At 40.2% G+C, this 24,058-nt stretch overlaps 1 protein-coding gene across 2 annotated transcripts in view; it reads left to right on the forward strand.

Annotated features, from left to right (window-relative positions):
* The window catches only part of LOC124273226 (glutamate receptor-like), a 56,630-nt gene extending 32,965 nt beyond the window's left edge, over nucleotides 1–23,665 (forward strand). The window contains exons 7-13 of one of the 2 annotated variants that reach the window (XM_046708442.1): nucleotides 5,829–6,023; nucleotides 9,293–9,390; nucleotides 10,459–10,546; nucleotides 11,863–12,175; nucleotides 15,401–15,621; nucleotides 20,835–21,100; nucleotides 23,358–23,665. In XM_046708442.1, the coding sequence (XP_046564398.1) occupies nucleotides 5,829–6,023; nucleotides 9,293–9,390; nucleotides 10,459–10,546; nucleotides 11,863–12,175; nucleotides 15,401–15,621; nucleotides 20,835–21,100; nucleotides 23,358–23,649 (1,473 nt within the window). In that variant the 3' untranslated portion in view covers nucleotides 23,650–23,665. Of the gene's footprint in view, nucleotides 1–5,828; nucleotides 6,024–9,292; nucleotides 9,391–10,458; nucleotides 10,547–11,862; nucleotides 12,176–15,400; nucleotides 15,631–20,834; nucleotides 21,101–23,357 lie in introns of both variants that reach the window. The other variant, XM_046708441.1, reaches the window with a different exon arrangement.
* Nucleotides 23,666–24,058: the final 393 nt, after the last annotated feature.

Raw genomic sequence — 24,058 nt, forward strand, 5'->3', positions numbered from 1 at the left:
CTTCATCGAATATACTTCATGAGCGTTGCCATGGTATTTAATGAGTCTATCTCCAGCTGGGACATCGCCTGTTGTATAGTTTAGTACAACAGACTTCTGCTCTTGTCTGTACGTACTGGAGCAGTTGTACGAGACCACAATGTGTACAGTCAACAAATCACGTGTATCTTTGAACACGTGTGGTGAACTTCATGAGCGTTGCCATGGTATTAAATGAGTCTATCTCCGACTGGGACATCACCTGTTGTATAGTTTAGTACAACAGACTTTTGCTCTTGTCTGTACGTACTGGAGCAGTTGTACGAGACCACATGGTGTACGGTCAACAAATCACGTGTATCCTTTAACACGTGTGTTGAACGTTCATGCATATCATCTGTAGCACATGCCACAACGACACGTGCAATGTGTTCTCATTATGAGAATCAAAGCCACTATTCATGTGGCACTATCACTATCAAAGCCACTATTCATGTAAGTAAACAGCGAGAGAGCAAAACCACCGGTTTCAGGTCTTCCGTACTAATAACATCATTAACTGTTTCTTTCATAAAAATATCGTCTCGAACAGCGGAACAATTAGTGCTACGGCGTGAAACATTATCCACTCTAAACGTGATGTTCAATAACCATTTTTTGGAATAATCATATTTGAAACTTGTATACATGGATATGGTTTTATTTACAATACACGCGATCAGGTGAAATATCAATATAATTTATGCCACAAAGTAATGGTACTATCTCGATACTATTCGTACTTATTTACATTACATTTGAGAGGCGGTGGGGTAGCCCAGTGGTTAAAGCGTTCGCTCGTCACGCCGAAGACCCGGGTTCGATTCCCCATATGGGTACAATGTGTGAAGCCTATTTCTGGTGTCCTCTGCCGTGATATTGCTGGAATATTGCTAAAAGCGAGCGGCGTAAAACCCAACTCACTCACTCACTAAAACATTTGTATATTAAGCATAAACAAATCACATTTCAGAACTGATCTTCTGGACCGTTTCGATACATATTAGTTTTCTCTGCTTAACACAAAGTTCATGCAGTGCAAATGGTTTTAATTATTATTCAATAAAACACTCAAATATTGTATCTCAGTATATTTTCTTATTGTATCTCGGAATGGTGTTAATTATTATTAAATAAAACACTCAAATATTCTATCTCGGAATGGTGTTTATTATTATTTAATAAAAAACTCAAATATTGTATCTCAGTATATTTTCTTATTATTCAATAAAACACTCAAATATTGTATCTCAGTTTATTTTTTTAATTATTCAATAAAACACTCAATTATTGTATCTCAGTTTATTTTCTTATTATTCAATAAAACACTCAAATATTGTATCTCGGTATGGTTTTTATTATTATTCATTAAAACACTCAAATATTGTATCTCAGTTTATTTTCTTATTATTCAATAAAACACTCAATTATTGTATCTCAGTTTATTTTCTTATTATTCAATAAAACACTCAAATATTGTATCTCGGTATGGTTTTTATTATTATTCATTAAAACACTCAAATATTGTATCTCAGTTTATTTTCTTATTATTCAATAAAACACTCAATTATTGTATCTCGGTATGGTTTTTATTATTATTCAATAAAACACTCAAATATTGTATCTCAGTTTATTTTCTTATTATTCAATAAAACACTCAATTATTGTATCTCGGTATGGTTTTTATTATTATTCAATAAAACACTCAAATATTGTATCTCAGTATGTTTTTTTAATTATTATTATTCAATAAAACGCTCAAATATTGTAACCCCGGTATGTTGTTTCTTAATATCCAATAGTATGGTGCCTATCGCGTTACGACAAAACTATTTCAACCAGGACGTAAAGGTTACATGCAACGTAAAACACAACTTTCCAGATTCTGATACCTTTCGGTATGGACTTACCGAAACAAATCATCAAAAATGCTTATAAAGTTGAAAAATAACGCAATGAAAAAAACCGCGCGAAATCGTAGTTCAAACGATTCACTAATTTCCCCCCAGCGTTTGGGGAGAATTCCAGTGGTTTCAACAGCTGGGCTGCGCTCATAGCACGTGCGCAGTGAAATAGGTTCGCGCAACTTGGAAGCGGGTTGTCCGGTGAATACTCGGTGAAGGCTTTGGTGTGAGCTATTTTTCTAATGTTTTGTTGATATCTCACAGGCGCGAGCTTTTTATATGTTAGGACAGTAAATTAACTGTTTATATAATTACATTTGTCTATTTCACCACACGTTCTCCTTACCGAGTCACTTTCTCAGTTCGATACTTAAAAGCAATGTCATTATTTAGCGTTGACAGAATTTCTAACTGTGATATAAATTTGTCGTTGTCAAAGACAAAACTCAATGTCTTGTTTTATTGACACCTGTGTGTCTACCTGCCTGTCTGCTAATGACAATATTCAATACACAACTGCGATCACTGACCACATGCAATTTGAACTTAACACCAATCAGGCTATACACCATAAACAAAATGCATTGATTTATGGCCCGAGTTCGGCATATATTTACAAAACCCAACATATCTATATATACACACACAATGAGCCGTGAGGGGCATCTGCAAATGAACCAGCCGTCACACTTAAGTGCACACCCACCCGCTCTGACTGGGTTCGGTATCCCGGCTGCTTCGTTTCTTGGGAAGTAAACCCAAGTGCACAATATTGCACTTTTGATTTGCGATTGTACGCTTATCATTTTGTTTATATGTTTTTTCATAACCAGCAATGTATATTATATGTCATGAATAAGTGATAATTGTGTTTTAATTATGTTTGATTTTTTGGTTGCATGTGACCTTTAATGAATATTATTTTACACCGCATAATCAATTTTCAAGATATTCGCGTCTATTTTAACCAGGAGCCGTTTAATTTCTAGTCACGTGTACTAAACGCATGACCGTAAAGAATTATATAAATGTGTCTGAAAGGAAAGAAAACGAGTACATAAATATTCGGCATCGATGAAAATGCAGAAATTGATCGAGTCACCTTCTTATATATTTACAGTACTCCTTGAAATACTGTTACCCCGTAAGGGACCCATTAACGGATGACCCACACCAGTGGAAACCGCTCCACTGAAGCAGTGGCCGATCAGTTAACGGGTGTCTTCTAACATCAGAGTATATACCATTTGTATACTATCGATCGAATGCTGGGCGCCTGTCTTATTCATACAGACTTTGAATTTCCATAAATAGTGATATTCCTGAGACAGATGATTATGAATCAATATTTCCTCTCAGTGTATTGTTAGAATGTACACAAACTTTCGTTTTGTATAATAAATGTATACAGGCCTTTGATTGCATTTTTTCTATGTAAACTATATTTTGTAATTTACATTAAAAAAACATAATTTACATAGTAAAAATAAAATCGTTAAATTTCATGGTCTTAAGCTTAAGATCTATAAATTATAAATATTACAAAAGCTAAAGGCACGAGACGGATTATGCACATTTAGACATGTCTCATATAGTTTTTCAACATAGAAACATTAAACTGTTCAAAAGCAAATTAGACGAATCATTTCCATATATGTCCACCCACGTAAGATTGCATCCTTGAATTGAGGTCAGGTTTCATCCATGGAGGCTAGGTTCCTTAGTGAGTGAAACAATTGCGTGCAGAGACATTTAACGTCTCAGGAGACTGTCCCCAGTTCATCATTGAACTGGTATGAATTGTTAAGAGGCGAAAACCCTACGTTTATTGGACCGTGACGTGTCTGAGATAAATTATTGGTGAGGTCATGTGGCAATGACACAGGTGTGTTCAGCAACGTCACGAATCCTATATGTAGTACAACAGTCTCCATACATAGCACAGATGAATAGTGCATGTGGCGTTCCAACCAAACGTTCTTTGCCTGCTGTCATTGACGCGAGGTTGTATAACATATCGATATTTTCATTATCGCTTACAAAGCCAGTTTGTATTGATTAGAATGCAAAGGTGGATATTAATCTTAACGTTAATATATGTCTTTAAGTATCACATTTTCCTTTTGTGTGTTATCAAAACCGATCCATGAAGATGTGTGATCCGTTTGTTAACTAGTAGTTAATCGCAGACAAGTTTTTTCTCAGGTACGGTCATCCTTTTTGATAATTAAATGTTCGTTTTACATTTTTGTAGAATATTGTGTATTGCATATTTCTATATATTTTTTTCAAATTATTTTACTGCTTCGCAAACTTACGACGCAATATATTGCTGCGTAAAAGAAAGTATACACTATGCTGGTTGTGAGTAAACAAGAACCAAACAACAAATGTTTACGCGAAGGTGATACTTTGTATATGGCAACCATACTTATGCTTGGGACCCGAAGTCAGAAGGGTCTTTGTTGGACGTTTTGAAGCCGAGTAACATTTTATAGGGTTGCAATAGTTTGGTCTATTCCAACTGTCAAGTGGATATTGTCTTCTGCATTTCAATTTTAGGTTGGTCAGTTGATTACAAAAGCTTAGAAATATATGCAGGTACATGTACCCTAGAACCTCTTCGCTTGTAACTAATGACGCTGCCCGTGATGGTCCGGAATTCGTCTTCAGCAACCCTTGCGTGTCGTGAGAGGCGACTAACGGGGTCGGGTGGTCATGATCGCTTATTCGGTTGACACATGTCACCATCCAACTGCGTAGATCGATGGTCATGTGGTTGACCACTGGATTGGTTGGTCCTGACTGGATTATTTACTGACCGCCGCCATATAGCTGGAATACTGCTGAGTGCGGCGTAAAACTAAACTCACTCACATTAAACCACGATCATCACCACGTACAAATAATAACTTTTTGTCGCCTAAAGGATGTCAATATCGCGGTCTATGTACATCAATCGACTTGTGCCAATAGAAATACAAGAGTCAACAGAAACAGGTAACGGTAATCTATTGTCAACACATGTCCAACATCCACCCAGTACTCTTGTTATCCAGGCTTCCTCTTAATAACGGGGCAGTGCGATAGTGGAGTGGGTCAACACGTTGTGTTAGCCTCCCTCTTAAGGCGCCGTTACATCTATAGTTTCCGCTAATTACTTACGTATAAAGCACGTCGCCTTATGAGAAACTTTTATCACATATTTACCTTCATCTCCGAGTCTCATGCAGGTAAATATGTACCGTGTTTACGAAATCAACATCTATTGATTAACAACGGAGCTGATCTACAGCTGATCGTACAGCTCTTTACTATTGCTCAAACTATCTTACCCTGGGATGTACACATCCAGGATTAATGGCAACGACAAACAAAGCGGAATACAGATACAGTTTGTATTTTAAGATATTTTTATGCATTTTGTATGTTTAATTATAAACCGCCAGGCTGTTTGCATCAAACATTACTGAAATGAAAAAGGCAAGATATTTTGATAAAGTATGTCAGGAGGTTTTGTTTTGACCTTAAAGGCACAGTTTCACACATTTCGAGAATATTTTGGCCTATAGTATATATATAGGGGCATATGCAGTTTGTATTTTAAGATATTTTGTATGCATTTTGTATGTTTGATTATAAACCGCCAGGCTAAAGGAATTATGCATTAAACATTTCAGTGCGGCGTTAAACAGCAACCAACCAACCAACATAGCAGGAAACTGATAATTCTGGTTATCTGAGGTGAAGGCCAACGTTGTTTCCATGACAATACGATTACATTAACTACAATACACAATTACTTGTGCGGCGTTCAACAATAAACAAACAAACAAATGACGTTCAATTATTCCAGAGTATATTATGAACGCAACAATGACCAGTGAATGGTGCTGTCTGTTGCAGTTGCTGGAATCCCAAGCTCATTGCTGGCGTAGTGATATCTCCACGTTACTATGGAAGCCCGGCGGGGTCAGACGTCTCAGTTCCGTAGGCTATGTGAACAGGACGGGACACCTGAACATGTTCAGCGCCGTGGAGATCTTTCCAAACACCAACTTTGGCTTCAACAATAGGTTATTCAACGTTTCAACGAACGTGGTGAGTGCTCACTGTCGTAAGTAAAATGTGATGTGAGTCCTCGACACCGTTTTAGATGGTTTCCTTGGCACTGTGGTAGGAGTCCTTGATTGCGGGGCAGGTGCCTTGGATACTGTGTTAGGTGTAATAGAAGCAGGAGTAGGTGTCATCAACACTGTGGTAGGTTTAGTAGATACAGTACAGGTGTCCTCAATACGCTGGTAGGTGTAAAAGAAGCAGGGGTAGGTGTCCTCGATACTGTGATAGGTGTCCTAGGTACTGGAGCAGGGTCCCGATCAACAAAGCGTTCTTAACGTTACGACCTGTCGTAACTCTATAGTTTATCATAGGCTTACGAATGTCGTAGCGCTACGAACGCTCTGTGGAGCAGGACCCAGGTGTCCTAGATGCACAGGTAAGTCACCTAGAAACAGGGTAGGTGTACTACATACTGTGGTAGGTGTTCTAGATAATGCGGTAGGTGTCCTCGGTACTATGGTAGATATTCAAATTATTGTATTAGATCTCAGGTGGTCTCGACACTGTGCCAGTTGTCAGTTCTCATGGATACGGTCTTAGATGTCAAAAATATAGGGGTCAGTGTCCTCGATATTGTGGTAAGGGTCTTTGATACAGGAGTCGGTGTCCTTGATATTGCAGTAGGTGTCCGTTATACAGGAGTAGCTGAATTCGATACTGGGGCGTGGTGGGCGAGCTGTCGAAGGCGCCAGGCTAGTGGTCCAGCGAGCTTGAGGTGCCGGGATCGTGCCCACCTGTGACCGGGTGTAAAAGCCTTGGAGTCAACTTTGTATGCAGACTCTTTCAGTGTTGTCACAACCCCTAGTGTACAGTACACAACCCTGTGCACATAAAAGAACCCACGAATCCGTTGGTATATGACAAGATGGTGGCCACATGAATACATGCAAACACCTAGTTGCGGGAACAGCAACGTGTAGTAAACTTGGACAAAGTACTGTGACTATGTGTCCCAGTCCACCCAGCTGTGAATGGGTACCTTGCAAGGACGGGAAACCCACATTAACTAGTGGCTGCAAGAGTTGTCTGCTCCCAAGGTAGTTGAGATTTATAATACGAAGTGCCGTTGAGACTGACATTCTATGATCGAGGGAAAAACAAAGCTCCTGTGAGCAGCCAAGCTAGAACTCGGCGCTATATATATTACGATAATAATAATGTTGTGGCTGGTGTCCTTGATATTATGGTATCCGTCCTAGATACTTGGGTAGGTGCCCTTAATACTGAGATTGTTGTCCACATCAGTCGTTGACCTTCCAGTATACTTTGGCTGATAGTCCGAATAACTTAAAAGGAGGCCCACTAAGAAATATTTACCATCATGCAGTCAGTAGTGCTGATTTGTTACATTCATTTCAAATATGCTCACTAAAAGCGTATTCTGTATTGTTTGGTGGGTACCCACTGTAACGTGATTTGTTACATTCATTTCAAATATGCTCACTAAAAGCGTATTCTGTATTGTTTGGTGGGTACCCACTGTAACGTGATTTGTCAGCTGTGATTGAAATTGTAATCAGTGTCCGTTATAATTAGGTTCATGTTTTTGGATTATTGTTTTTGTAACGTGGATGTCCACTATTACGAGGTTGGGGTTCATTATATTGTGTCGAGTGGCGGGCGTCCACCTTAGCGTATTTGATATAATATAGTGTTGATCTGGATGAAGTTGGTGTCCAAACATTGGATAGTGTCGCCCCAAACATAAGATAGAACGTGTCCAAACATTGGATAGTGTCGCCCCAAACATAAGATAGGTGTCCAAACATTGGATAGTGTCGCCCCAAACATAAGATAGGTGTCCAAACATTGGATAGTGTCGCCCCAAACATAAGATAGAAGGTGTCCAAACATTGGATAGTGTCGCCCCAAACATAAGATAGGTGTCCAAACATTGGATAGTGTCGCCCCAAACATAAGATAGAAGGTGTCCAAACATTGGATAGTGTCGCCCCAAACATAAGATAGAAGGTGTCCAAACATTGGATAGTGTCGCCCCAAACATAAGATAGAAGGTGTCCAAACATTGGATAGTGTCGCCCCAAACATAAGATAGAAGGTGTCCAAACATTGGATAGCGTCGCCCCAAACATAAGATAGAAGGTGTCCAAACATTGGATAGTGTCGCCCCAAACATAAGATAGAAGGTGTCGCCCCAAACATAAGATAGTGTCGTCCCCAAACATAAGATAGAAGGTGTCCAAACATTGGAGAGTGTCGCCCCAAACATAAGATAGGTGTCAAAACATTGGATAGTGTCGCCCCAAACATAAGATGGGTGTCCAAACATTGGATAGTGTCGCCCCAAACATAAGATAGAAGGTGTCCAAACATTGGATAGTGTCGCCCCAAACATAAGATAGGTGTCCAAACATTGGATAGTGTCGCCCCAAACATAAGATAGAAGGTGTCCAAACATTGGATAGTGTCGCCCCAAACATAAGATAGAAGGTGTCCAAACATTGGATAGTGTCGCCCCAAACATAAGATAGGTGTCCAAACATTGGATAGTGTCGCCCCAAACATAAGATAGAAGGTGTCCAAACATTGGATAGTGTCGCCCCAAACATAAGATAGAAGGTGTCCAAACATTAAGATAGGTGTGTCGCCCCAAACATAAGATAGGTGTCCAAACATTGGATAGTGTCGCCCCAAACATAAGATAGAAGGTGTCCAAACATTGGATAGTGTCGCCCCAAACATAAGATAGGTGTCCAAACATTGGATAGTGTCGCCCCAAACATAAGATAGAAGGTGTCCAAACATTGGATAGTGTCACTCCAAACATACGATAGAAGGTGTCCAAACATTGGAGAGTTTCGCGTCATATATAATGTAATTGCAATCATTACAAGACATAAAATGAGAGGCGGTGGGGTAGCCTAGTGGTTAAAGCGTTCGCTCGTTACGCCGAAGACCCGGGTTCGATTCCCCACATGGGCACAATGTGTTAAGCCCATTTCTTGTGTCCCCCGCCATGATATTGCTGGAATATTGCTAAAAGCGGCGTAAAACTAAACTCAGTCAGTCAGTCGCTCCCGATGAAAGGTAGTAAGTCTCCACAGATCTCAGAGCTCGTGTCCAGACACAAGGTTGTTGGTGCCAATATACTATATACGGTGCGAGGAATGTTCACTTTGATACTCTAAGTGTTAACCATGAAGGAATGAGTGTTAACTGTGATATAATGGATGTATCTTACCATGAGGTGGAAATTATACACCCGTGAAAATGTTCCTTCTATGTTCTAGTGGGAACCGTTTGTGATCAAGACCGTCAACAAAACGGAGCCGTTTGAGGGCTTCTGTATGGACCTGTTGAAAGAGTTGGCTTCGTCTCTCAACTTCAGGTAAGATGGGGTGGTGGGCTACTGGTTACAGCGTTCGTTCGTAACGCCGAGTATTAGGTTCGACTCCCTCATGGATGCAATAAGTGAGACCCATTTCTGGTGTCCCAAACCGCTGGAATATTGCGGAAAGCGGCATAAACCCCAATTCACTCACACACGTGAGATGAAAATACGCACGATGCGATCTTTATGGTTGATTATTTCACACCACTGGCACAGTAGAATAAGTAGTTATCAATGGCCCCACAACGCTGATCAATGCTTCTGTGTTCGGATGAGTAATAGTGAGTCCCACATGCACGTGAGCTGAGGTGAAATTGGGTTTAACGTCGTGCTTGAGAATATTTCGCTCATATGACGACGTGCATGCGTGTGTATGTGTATGTGCGGCTGCTTGTACTAGCCCAGACTGAAGCTGGTTTTATAGTGCTAGCCCACTGAGATACCATGCCGCAGTGAAGCATGAATACCCCACTCAGACACATTATACTGACTCCGAGCCGACCAGTCCTTGTTGTACCCATTAATGCCGAGCGCCAGGCAGGGACCAACAAGTACAATATGTTAACGTCTTTTGGTATGACGCGGTCGGGGATCGAACCCGCGACCTTCCGCTCTCCGGGCGGACGCTCTAACCACTTCACCACGGAGGCGGTCAAACCCCCACATGCATGTGAGCTGAAAATGTATGTTAGAGACGACAAAAGCTGAAACAATTGGTATTTGGAATTTGTTGCCAGACTCGGGGGATGATCTTATGTACTTTCATAGACGTATGGTTCCCTCGCGGGAATTCTGATAACCCATCAGCAGATGTAATTTCAGCTTATGTGATGTAATTGATGACAACTCTTTTTTCTCTTCTGTCGATCCCAAGAAGCCATTTTTCAGTGTTCAAGATATCTATCAATTAAAAGAAAACTAAGCATTATTTGTAGCATTCATCTTGGTTTTCAGAAACGGTGCACAGATACCTTTATGACAAAATAGCTTTTAATTCGTGTGTACACGTCAGTGATTTGGTTCTCGTCTATGGTTGTAGCTTACTTGATCTGTGTATGTTGACAGTTACAACCTCACAATGCCGGAGGACAAGGGTTGGGGAGCCCTCGTGAATGGCAGCTTCAACGGACTCATCGGACAACTGGAGCGAGAGGTGGGTTGGGGGATTAGAGACATGAAGGATGGGGAGAGGGTAGGGAGACTATGAGGAATAGTAGGAACCCAGCATACACACAACGTTTTCTCAACGTTGTGGGAAGGTTGTAGATTGGTAACGTCATGACACAACGTTGTCACAACGTTAGTATTACGTCATTTTATAACGCTATGTCACAACGTAGTAACGTTAGTATTACGTCATTTTATAACGCTATGTCACAACGTTGTCACAACGTTAGTATTACGTCATTTTATAACGCTATGTCACAACGTAGTAACAACGTTAGTATTACGTCATTTTATAACGCTATGTCACAACGTAGTAACAACGTTGCGAAGAAACGTTTAGCGTTTGGCTTCTCACAACGTCATGACAATGTTCATATAACTTAGTGTCACGATAGAGATTTCTGAAAAACGTTTCACTTTGAGATTCTTTCTTCACTATTCAGCTACAGAATACACAGGACCCAAACTACATGCAAATTGACGAATAAACATTAAGTGAATTTCTGCTTTGCTTCACATGTACTGTTGACTACTGGGGGGACTATTCAACCATTAATATTAACGTTAAATAGAAAGTTGAGACAACGTAAAATACATTAACATCAAACAACTTTAACTTTGTGGCGAAGTCAAAATGACGTATCACAACGTCAGGCCACAACGTTGTGACAAAGTAAATGGGAGTCCATAGAATAACGTAACAACGAAAGCATAACTTTGCGACAACGTGAAATTGTTAGCTGGCAAGATGGGAAAGAGGGAATTTGGAAGGGAACCTGTTAGAAAAGAGGGAGGCGGGAGGGGGAAACTGTAGGAATATGGGCAGGAAGGGTATGGATGCTAAGAGGGAATAGTAGCAAGAGGGGGAAGAGGTAATTTGGAAGAAACTTGTGTGAAGAAGGGGAAGAGCACTGGAAGGAAGGACAGGACCTGAGGGACTTGGAGGCAAGACTGACTGACTGAGTTTGGTCTTACGCCGCTTTTAGCAATATTCCAGCAATATCACGGCGGGGGACACCAGAAATGGGCTTCACTCATTGTACCCATGTGGGGATTCGAACCCGGGTCTTCGGCGTGACTAGCCAACGCTTTAACTACTAGACTACCCCACCGCCCCTTGGAGGCAAGAAATGTAGACAATAATGGATGGTAGGAAAAACAGGGATGGTATTATATATAAAATCAATTCTTTTGCACAGTTCTACATATAGATTAGCTTTGAAATGAGATGATCTGTACAGTAGGTTCACCACAAGTACTGTCAAACATCTGACCTGTGTATATCATTGTACTCTATTGCAGGAAGTAGACATGGTGGTGGCACCAATATCCATCGAGCCAGACAGGGAAAAAGTTGTGGATTTTATTTTCCCCTATTATTACGAGTACACAACGATCCTCATCAAGAAGCCAGACCCCAACAGGACTAAATGGCGGACGTTAATCGACCCCTTCAAGTGGCAAGTTCTAATGTGCATCTTCATATCACTGTTGGGCGTCACGACATTCTACTTCCTAGTAGAACGCTGGAATCCGTACTATGAGGGCAAGAGAAAAGAGAAGTCAATGTTTGGGGATGCGTTCTGGTACATGTACGGAGCGCTGCTTACCCAGGGTAAGTAATCTGCAGGTTATGCCTTCATCCAATTACCAATTAAGCTACCTGACTACACCGGGTTAGAATTTAAATAGAAAAATAGTTCCGTGACTTCCAAAGGTACAATAAATCATTATGTAGTCAAGTTTCATGTAGGTATGAGGAATTGGCAATCAAATGTTACGTAATAGAAATAGTGAAAGAAATCAACAACGCAATCACATCTTTGATTTTGTAGAGATTGTCAATAATACAGACAAACTTTCTGGGTAACAACTTCTTTTATGTTACGTTGTCTGTTTGTTGTCAAGCAGGAATGACATTGTTTACGCTTGCCTATAGCTATATTGTACTTCTCAACTTCTAAACCCGTGAAGATCCGGGTTAGAATTGGTCTTCAGTAACCCATGCTTCTCGTAAGAGGCGACTAACGGGATCGGGTGGTCAAGCTCGCTGTGTTGGTTGACACATGTAATCGTATCCCAATTGTGTAGATCGATGCTCGTGATGATGATCACTGGATTGTCTGGTCCAGACTCGATTATTTACAGACCGCCGTCATATAGCTGCAATATTGCTAAGTGCGGCTTTAAACAACAAACAAACAAACAAACAACACCTGTTTGCAGCTTTAGGTATTCTGTTGCATGAGGTCACAATTTTAGTTGAACAGATAACTGATTCAACAGATAAACTGCCACAGAATTTGCGGGCAAAAGAAATCATACGACTGTGTCTGATAGTACCTAGAAAGGAAACAAAAAACAGATGGTTATTCAATAGTGGTGCTCATATGGATGTCATGCTCGCTTCAGTCGACTGTTTGGTTACGTTTGTAATTGATTGATCAAATCCAATTTTCAGGTGGATACTTTCTTATGTATGACAGTATACATGCTCCATTCCACATGTCACTAAAGTATGGCGCATTTGTTCGCTGTCTTTTAAAGACCGTTTTATGTGAAATTGAAAAGCTTCTGGCCACTTTGGTGTGCCGGTGTTTTTAATAAATTATATCAGAGCTACAGATAACTTTTTGGGTCATTGAGTTATGTACTCGCTTGTGTTCATCTCAATTAGGTATCCAAATTTTCCTTTGAGTAACCAAATAGATTGTACCCACCTCACTCAATCTCAGTTGGGTATTTTGCCATTTTTGCCATAAATTAATTGTAAAAATATAATAAAGTTTAAATGTTATATTTATATTGGATCTGTAATATGAGAAACGATAAGAAAGACTGCAAGTTGCCAAGTTCATGTGTTGAAATAGAACCTCTGAATATACCTCAGTTATTTTATCTATGCACCAGTACGCAAGCTATGATTCGACACTTTTGTGTGTACGCATGTAAGATCAAACTTATTGAGTATTTACAAAAAGTCAAGCGTACTTGTACGCATTAGACTTAATAAGAATGAGTTTTCACGTAAATATTTGCGTAATTTACGCAGATACGAAGCTTATCTGTACCTCTGTAATATATCAACCGTAGAGCAGGCCATGAGTATCATTTTAACATGGCGTCATGACCGTCTTCCAGTGATCCATCATATAATTTCCTTCTTACGCCAGCATAATGAGTTTCAGCACATAACAAAGACGTTATCGTTTGATGTATTCAAGTCCAACAGGCCAACAACCTCTTGTTATCTTCGTGTTACAGCTAAAGTCATATTTATCTTATGAAGTGTACCGTTTGAAAAGAAGCTATGGATTTGTTGCCTTAGATTATTGATTATACTTTACCGATTATAGTGGCCACGGGCGTCTAAGGGTTGGCAATTCGCTCAACAGAGTTGCGTCCCTTGGGCGCACCAGAAACCTATGATCGCGGGTTTGAATGCCGATCAACCAAAATTAGCTTTTGGGATTGATCAGCACTATAACTGGTTACTTTGGTTTCACAAAAGAGACGTGTATAAATATCAGACATACATCACTTCTTGTTTCACTTCCACATTAAGCTGACATACTCTGATACAGGGATACTGTTCAATGCGGCGTAAAACAAACCTACTAACGCATGGCAGTCCATGTTAATTTAAAAAGTCGGTGGAAAAGAATACCAAGCCTTGACTCTTCTCAGAAACAGATTCCATTGGGTGTGAAGGTAAAAACGCTGTGTAAATTATACGAATGGACCGCTGAACATCAATGACGACATCAAGTGTTCGCGAAAAGGATAAGCATGTCCTGCCGTGTCGGTACCACCCGCCATTCACTCAATTCTCCTTAAAATGAGATATTTACAGTACTACCATATGCGATTGCGTTCTGTCAACTATTATGTAAACCTTGGTGTTTTCAAATTAATCAAATTAAAACAAGACTGTCGCAGAAATGGTATAATTTGTTCGATTGGCAAAGGATGTATACTACATTATGATTGAAAGAAGAATATATCATGATCAAGATATTGCAATATTTGTAATTATGTATGCATATAGTTAAGTTTAAGTGGGTTGGGTAGGGATTGGTGGGGAGCAAATCTCCGGCCTGGCTCATCTGAATTGTTGAGCCGCTCATTGTACGATTGGATGTATTCTGTATCATCTGTATCCGACCCGAGGTCTATAAATAGGCTTGACTTGGCTTAAAAACAAACCAGACAATCAAGTGATCGACTGGCCAGAAAAGTTTGCAGTTTAGTTTGAATTACTTCTTCACAGAAGTGCTGAGATTCCTCGGCTTACAAGTACAGAATGTCGTTTTTTAAATAGACTTGTTTTACAGAGCAGTAGGGTATCGGACTAAATATTTGTTTTTTATTTATTTCTAGATAAATACCACCTTTGAAGATCCGGGTTAGAATTGGTCTTCAGTAACCCATGCTTGTCGTAACGGTATAGGGTGCAGTGGCGGTTCCAGAGGGGGTTCAGGGTGTTCGGACCCTTTTGAAAATGACTTAAGATCACATTGAAGATATTTTGTTGCGTTGGCAGTGAGCGAATGGGGGTTCAGGGGTTCGAACCCCTGAACCCCCTCCTCAAAAATTCCTGGATCCGCCCATGGGGTGATCAGGCTCGCTGTCTTGGTTGACACATGGCATCTTATCTCAATTGCGTAGATCGATGCTCATGCTGTTGATCACTGGATTGTCGGGTCCAGACTCGATTATTTACAGACCGCCGTCATTTAGCTGGAACATTGTTGTGTGCGGCTTAAAACAGCAAACCAACCAACCTACTAGATAGATAAATGCGGCTGAACTTACGATGAATCCATTTTTCCTTTTCCAGGAGGCGAGCACCTGCCGGACTCGCAGGCCGGACGAACAGTGGTCAGTTGCTGGTGGCTGTTCTCCATCGTCATGGCCGCAACCTACAGTGGCAACCTCATCGCCTTCCTCACCGTCAACAAAGACAAACTGCCGTTCGAAACCGTCAGCGAACTCGTCCAGCAGACCGACTACATCTGGGGTACAGCGGGCGGCGGTACCTACTGGGAGACGATGTTTGAGGTAGCACAGGTTGGTCAGAGAGCGAATCTCTACCAACTCTTTGCTCAGTATCTCTGTGTAGCTAGCCAGTGGTAGTCGTATAGTGTACTACAGCTCCGTCCTCTCTTGTATACTTCGATGTTCGTCCATCTCTATTCACGTGTTCTCCTTTAAATTAATCACCATCTCTCTGATCACAAACTGTCTCTTAAGAGATAAAACGTTCGTGATAGCCCTGTGGTACAGCATCAGACAAAGCCATTTATTCTCTTCTCATAAAGTACAGAGCCTGTAATCTTACAGAGCCTGTAATCTTCAACTTTACTTGATTCAACTACAAATCATAACGTTTAACCTGTGAAATCATTTATTAACAATATACGATTACCGTATTTTCTTGAGTATAGGTCACACCCATAATGCGCGCCTCCACTAGAGGAATGAGTAAAAAAAATAATATTTCGAGATTTTAGTAAAAAGGTGATACATCATGCGCCTACATACGCCAACTCTTTTCCAATTCTTTTAAACCTCTACACATGAATATAAGTCACTATCACATGTACGTTAATTTTAGATATTATAGATTTTTAAATAGCCTGCATTCTCTTAGCTCTCTCCAACTTCAGCCTTTCTAGCTTGCTATACGAGTTCAACAGAGTTCGATTCCCCTGATGTTAAAAGTCCATTCAATATGTCCCCAGACAGTCATAATACGGAATTGTTTTTAAAAAGGCGTAAAACTCGACTCTCTAGATTAAAAATACAACTGAAGAACATTCCAATCACGATTAACCTCAACACCTCAGTGCGTCATAGTCGTAAACATTTAAGTAGTTCTGCTCGTTCGAGTCAATCATGAATATTTCAACTAACTGTCTCTTCCATCACGATTTAGTAGATGTCAACAGCAACCAAACTGGAAGCAAAACCGAGAAACCAATAATGACGTGTCTCTTCTTAATGTTTTGTTTTGTTGTTTAGTAATTTACACTTGTGTTGTTTTGCTTGAAATTTGTAGAATTTGCTTGTTTCGTTTCGTTGTTTATTGTTTGTTTGTTCTCGAGCACCTGTTCAAAATATTTTCCAGAACACCCATACCCTGACGATCTAGATTGATGCTTACATTATCGATTATTTTATGGTCAGCAGTCTCGGTTATTTATAGGTCCACATATATATAGAATATTGCTGAGGGTGCCGTTAGCAATACAAAAATGTGAAGAAATCTCCTTCAGGGCTTTGAAGATTCGAGATTTAAATCCTTTTTGAAGTTATAATATCTATAAGGTCCTAGTTTTTATTGCATTTCATTTTGTTATACGTTTTGTGTTTTATTCTTTAAATCAAGTTCAGTGTTCGTATCAAGAAATCAACAACAATGTCAAGATACATTTACTTCTTCACACAACAGATGTTACCTATACACACTCGATGTTAAATGTGTTTTCAACCTCAGCATCTCTAACTTGTCAGCTGCAGTGACCAAATGTTTAATGTTTTCGACGTGTCATTTTTTCACTTAATTATAGGATTTAACTGCGTGTTGACATATTATTATGAATCAATATTTAATAAAAACAACAATATTCGGTATTCCATTTTCAGCTAGTTGTGATATTTTAGAATATGCCTTAACTCTCCATTAATTCCAGACATTCTTGTCATTTTAGGTGAAAAATTGATTTGCCTTAGCATGTGTTTATGATGAGTGCCTATTGGTGATACCTAGTATGATTACTATTTAAAAATGATTAAAAACACATGCCTTCAATAGTTGGAATCGTACAATGGAGTCTGCATTTGGCAGAGATATTCTGATTATGGAAAGAGTTTAGTCACCTTTATTCCAAATAATTTGGTACCCAACAGAACTACTCTGAAACAAAATCCAGTTTGCAAATATACAAATTCGCATCCATGCAAATACCTTCAAAATACAACAAATCACCAAATAAACATTTTGCTGCGCGATCTCTTCACATTGTCGCGTTAAGCCAGATAGTGTTAAGGGTTGGAGACGTGCACTGACCACTAGTGCACGATGTGTACCAAAGCTACAGAGACCTGAGCAGGCAGTGGTAGTGAATTGTGTCTAAACATTGTGTCTGTGTTTGTGTTCACTATATGCTTTGTCTTCATTGTGTTACATGCTATAGTCAAATAGACCTTGTGTTACAGCCTTACCATACCACTTCCGGGTGAAACCAAGACACTTGAAAATTTTATCTGTCTAAAATGTATTAAAAAATGAGAAACTTTATCAAAACGGTAGATTTTGAACCCAGACCTCGACACCTTTTTGGTACAACACACAACCATACGTAAAGAACAAATATCAATTTCTAGTTGGTTTCAATTCTAAGTACCATCAGCCATGATGTGTAGTTGTTTTTGCCCGGAGGTGTATTCTGTCTGAAACGTGTTTATATGTGTTACAGACTTCTTACCGTGGTAAACATGCTTAAACTTTTGCTAGCACCTAGTGTTATCGCTGATTCATTCATATAGTTTTCACAGCTATTGTCAGTTTACACCAAACGGAATTTGTTTACGAGGATAATTAATACTGGGTATTATTTTGCACTGACGTTCTATATGCACCAGTGCTAAATGTTTTCTGACGACTGTAAAAATATCCGTACGTGATGATATGTATGCTGCTTGTCGTAAGAGGCGACTAACGGGATCGGGTGGTCAGGCTAGCTGATTTGGTTGGCACCTGTCATCGGTTCCCAATTGCGTAGGTCGATGCTCATGCTGTTGATCACTGGATTGTCTGGTCCAGACTCGATTATTTACAGACCGCCGACATATAGCTGGAATATAGCTGATTGCGGCGTAAAACTAAACTAACTCACTCACTGATATGTATACAAGCTTATGTTACACAGTAACATGAGACACAATAAGCTATTTTAATATGCTTAATATTCAGTAGCTATTTAGTGAACATGCTTAATAATCTTTTCTTAATGTGTGTTGCAACATGTGTGTCTGTATGTGTTAAATGCACCCACAGTGTTGATATGTGTTTACCCGTGAAGGTCCGGGTTAGAATATTGATCTTCAGTAACTCATGCTTGTCGTAAGAGGCGACTAACGGCATCGGGTGGTCAGGCTTGATTTGCTTGACACATGTCATCGGTTCCCAATTGTGCAGATCGATGCTCATGCTGTTGATCACTGGATTGTCGGTCCAGAATCGATTATTTACAGACCGCCGCTATATAGCTGGAATATTGCCGAGTGCGGCGTAAAACTAAACTTACTCACTCACTGATATGTGTTACCACCGTATTGCCAATGTACGTGGCATAAACATTATCAGCAAATGGCAACACGTGTGTCGTACTGTTGCAATATGTCGTTTATAACAGCGCAATACGTAATAATGTCACAGTGCATGTGTCAATACTACGTTATACGTTCCAGTAGGTATATTTCACTGACAGATATCCCCACCCACTATCGACATATAAAAAGAACATTATTAACAGATATACACAACGTTTAAATAACGCTCAATACTGTAAATACAGGCACCCTCGCTAATAGAATGACAGTCAATAATATATAATAATAATTCATTTATATAGCGCCTAGTATATCCATCTGACTAGTTTACTCACTGGAGGGGGGTGGGGTAGCCTAGTGGATAAAGCGTTGGCTCGTCACGCCGAAGACCCGGGTTCGAATCCCCACATGGGTACAATGTGTGAAGCCCATTTCTGGTATTGCTCACTGGACGCTGTAATCAGAATCTGATTATTATTACCCCGGATAACCCAAGCTGCCTGTTAGGCGTTAGAAGGTTATAGTCACCTGACTTTATCCAACCTGGTACCCATTTTCAGCTGGATGAACAGAGGTAATTTTGAACAAACTCACTTGCCTAAGGTGAAACCACATGTATTACATGTGCTTCATTGTGGGGCAGGACCGACGTCCAAGAAACTCTCAGGAGTCAAGCTGCCACACACGGTCACCCATCCAATGACTTTCCGAGCTCGCCGTTGCTTAGCTTCAATTGAATCGTGGTCTGAGCTGATGACACCCAGTGTAAATATAGAACGTCAAGGCAAAACAAGAACAACCAGTTTCGATCATGCGACAGATTTGCGTTAAAGAAACTAGCTGTGGAAATTATGGGAAAGGGTCACTGCAAAGCAGTGGTGACACCAGGTGTTATTTACAGACACCCTTACCAACAGAGAACACGCCGTGTACACTACACTCGTTTGGTGACAGCTGTATTCACGTATATATTTACGAAGTGTAAGATAGCACAACATATTTACTTGTTTTGCTCAGTGGGGTAGGTGCAGTGGGGTAGTCTTGTGGTAACAGCGTTTGCTCGTCACGGCGAAGACCCGGGTTCGATTCCCCACATGTGTACAATGTGTGGAGCCCATTTCTGGAGTCCCTTCGTCATATTGCTGGAGTATTGCTAAATGTGACGTAAAGCTAAATTCACTTACTCACTCATTACATTATAGTGGAACGAGTCACCCAATCGTCTAAGGTTCCGCAATTCGCTGTGCAGAGATGCGTCCCTTGGATATGTCACGTCCCAACAAGGACACGTTGAACTTGGACCAGTATTGCGTCCTCGGCTGTTATTTACATGGCCCCGGTGATGTTGAACTTAGCACTTTATAAATGGTCCCAGCAACACAGCCGTTGTGAGTGAGTGAGTTCTACGCGGCTTTTGGCAATAATCCAGCAATATCACGGCGGTTGACAGCAGAAATGTCACATTCACATTGTACCCATGTGGGCAATCAAACCCTCGTCTTCAGCGTGACAAGCGAACTCTTTAACCCCGTTGTAGTAGTAGTAGTAGTAATAGTAGTCCACTACTACTAAAGTAGTTGTAGTAGTAGTAGTGAGTGAGTTTAGTTTTACGCCGCACTCAGCAATATTCCAGCTATATGGCGGCGGTCTGTAAATAATCTGGACCTGACAATCCAGTGATCAAAGCATGAGCATCGATCTGCGCAATTGGGAACCGATGACATGTGTCAACCAAGCCAGCGAGCCTGACCACCCGATCCCGTTAGTCGGCTCTTACGATAAGCATGGGTTACTGAATATCAATTCTAACCCGGATCTTCATAGTAGTAGTAGTAAACATAATACACACCAGACACACCTATGTGCAGCCGCATTTTTGTTTGATTTTGTCGTGATTATTGTTGATATAACTCGACAGTTTTCCCTGGTTGTTCCAGAAAACCAACACATCTGAATACATCCAAGCCTGGGAGGGGATCAAACGTTTCAACGCTACTGACCCCTCTGTCCTGAGCGCCGACCCCAATGACCATTACAACAAGGTGAAGGGAGGGTCCTATGGCTACATCGCGGACAGATCAATGATGGAGAGGTGGATGGCAGCATCCTGCGACCTCCAGATGATCAAGGAGAACTTCTTCCCTCTTCAGTACGCCATAGCATTGCCAAACAATTCCGCTTATGTCAGCATCTTCTCGGAGGAGTAAGTACTGTTATCATTATTTCTTACACATTTTAAAGTTAGTCGTGCTTAATTCGTTTGCTATTAAACAATGTGGTTTGCATATGTTATATTTAGGATTACTCTTTCTCTGTAAAGTACAAATTGAAGAATTGTTATTAGGTTGGTTGATTCGAACCCAGACTCTGAGACTGGACTTCCATTTTTGTGGAAGCCACGGTGGCTGACTGGGTAAGATCGCTCATTTTGTTTGCTGGCGATAGGGTGTGGGTTCGAATCCCGAGTGTTACTGGAACTAATGAATAAAGTGTAAGCCAAATATAACATATGTTACATCTGAACACTGTCTATAAATGGCATTGTGTATTCAATATTCATTGATTGGCGTTTTAGAAGTTCGTCATTTATAACAGATCCAATCAGGGTTGGAAATAACTTTAAAATTGCTAATATACTCCGGTACAGTGGCACACTTGCCCTGATAATTTTTCCACTATACCGACCGTTTTCTTGTTGGATATTTTAAATAAACAACATAATTAACCGTGGAAAGTCAACTGGACGCCGGTACAGTGTGATATACGAATTTGCTTGCCCGACATAAAAATCACTGGACTCGGACGTCGGGCAATGGGTTATTTCCATCCCTGCCAATGTGTTTAATGGTTAACAAGTTCTTTATTCCATTAAGCTGCGACGTTTCGGTATAGATCCTTATATCGTCAGGCAAGAGTGAAATGAGAGAGCCCAGGCTTGTATTCATCCAATAGGGATCAACAAACCTACTATTGGGGTGTTTATCATAGGGATTAACGCCAACAAGGGATTATAGTGCATTGATACAGTAAAAACAGAAAGTGATGAGATCCAAATACACAATGCTGATGGGGTTAATTTGGGATGATGGATGGAGTGTTTTGTTATTTGTTTTATCAATTTATAGTGGGCAGATTGAATGGAGTATCCTTGATCAATGTTGAATGACGTTTTTAAATGCGTTTGTGGGTTTTTGTTTTGTGAAGTGATGGAGATTGATAGAAGGATTCGTACATTGTTCCACATGATGTCGTGATTAGGTCAGTTGATGTGGTCGGAGATGGCTAATTTCCGGTTAGACACTGGGTGGATTTGTGTTCTTTTGTTCCGACGTATATGGGACTTGAAAATCACCTACCTGGACATTGTTTTCTTTGAGTTGCATTTTAGAAGTCGGGTTTGGTTTGGTTGTTTTTAACGCCGCACTCAGCAATATTCCAGTTATATGGCGGCGGTCTGTAAATAATCGAATCTGGACCAGACAATCCAGTGATCAACATTATGAGCATCGACCTACGCAATTAGGATACGATGACCTGTGTTAACCAAGTCAGCGAGTCTGACCACCCGATCCCATTAGTCGCCTCTTACGACAAGCATGGGTTGCTGAAGACCAGTTCTAACGTGTATCTTCACGTGTTTAGAAATTGGGAAGTACAATTTTGACAGACTTAAAACATTACATTCCTGCTTGACAACAATAAGACCAGACGAAATATAAGAAGTTATCCATGAAGTGTGTCTATATTATTGCATTATCTGAACCATTATTTCTACTACGTTACAGACGGACCTTCTTGAATATATCCTAGATTTGTTGAATTGGAAGTCACGGAACTAGTTTTGTTATATGAACAAACGATTTTAACATTTTATCGCCACCTCGAACCCACAATGCATTATTTGATGCCGCATAATGTCGACCTCAGTTGGTTTGACACTTGACGGTGGTATTATATTGGTGTATGAATACTATTATATGATATGTTAAGTATTATGTAAATATATTATTTCATGTATCATGATAATGATCAGTAAACGGGAAAACAGGATAAATATATACTTTCCTAGATATATGCAACACAACCTTTGATAACCATATTTTCATGTTTCTATGACATACAAAAAATGATTCCTATAATAGACGAAAAGGGAACTATCTGAATCTTGTTAAAAAATTAACTCTTAGTCAGCACTTGAACAATACTTACATGGTTTTATTTTTAAATAAATCTTAATCGATTTTTTGTCAATTAAAAATAGATTTGTACATAATTTGACAACAGTTCTTTCAATTTTCGGTTACAAGAAATACAACCTCGGTATAAAGGATTTTTGCACGGCAGGTTATGGCAATTGTATATTTGAATAGAATGGAAGCTCTGATTATCCCTTTAAACGTTGAGTTGTTTATTTCATTTGAATTTGGTTAATGTCGAATATTCATACTGTACCTCTACAGGATGATGCGCATCTACGAGAGTGGACTGCTCCAGATCTGGAAGAAGAGATGGTGGTCCAAGAACAGCTTCTGCAAAGGTTCTCTCACAACGGAAGCCAAACCTATAATCTTGATTGACGTCCAAAGTGCGTTCTATCTGATCGGTATTGGCGTGGTGATAGCGGCCATAGCGCTGGCTTGTGAATGGTTGTCCAAGTACGTCAAATGCCGGAAATCCAAACCCGCACACATGGCCAACTGTAACGGACACCACAAAGGCCACCTACCTAAGTTCGTCAATGGAATAAAGTGAGAAGAATCTAGCACACCATTGTGAGTTTGTTGAAGGGAAAACAGTGTCTATGTGAGAAATCCTGTTCGTGTTCTTTATGGCCTTTGTCTACCATGGAGAAGTTTGGTTCCAGACAGAACAGATGCTGGAACATGGAACCTGGTGCCACTGATGATGATGATGATGCTGTTTGTTCTTTAACGGATTCAACCATTAGGCTACTGTGATAGCTTTCTGAAAGCCTGGTCATGCAGGTCAAGGTCGTGATCATTGCAGGTCAAGGTCATGCAGGTCAAGGTCGTGATCATAGCCAAGGCAACAGCAAGTGTTCTCAAATGCGATTTTCATATATCACCGATGCCAAAAATACCAAAAGCTGTATATAGCTTTTTCATGAATCCACTGGCCTTGTTTATTGGTTTAAAGATAT

Source organism: Haliotis rubra, unplaced genomic scaffold (assembly GCF_003918875.1).
Source record: "Haliotis rubra isolate DU_JTF1 unplaced genomic scaffold, ASM391887v1 Scf178, whole genome shotgun sequence".
Lineage (NCBI taxonomy): Eukaryota > Metazoa > Mollusca > Gastropoda > Lepetellida > Haliotidae > Haliotis > Haliotis rubra.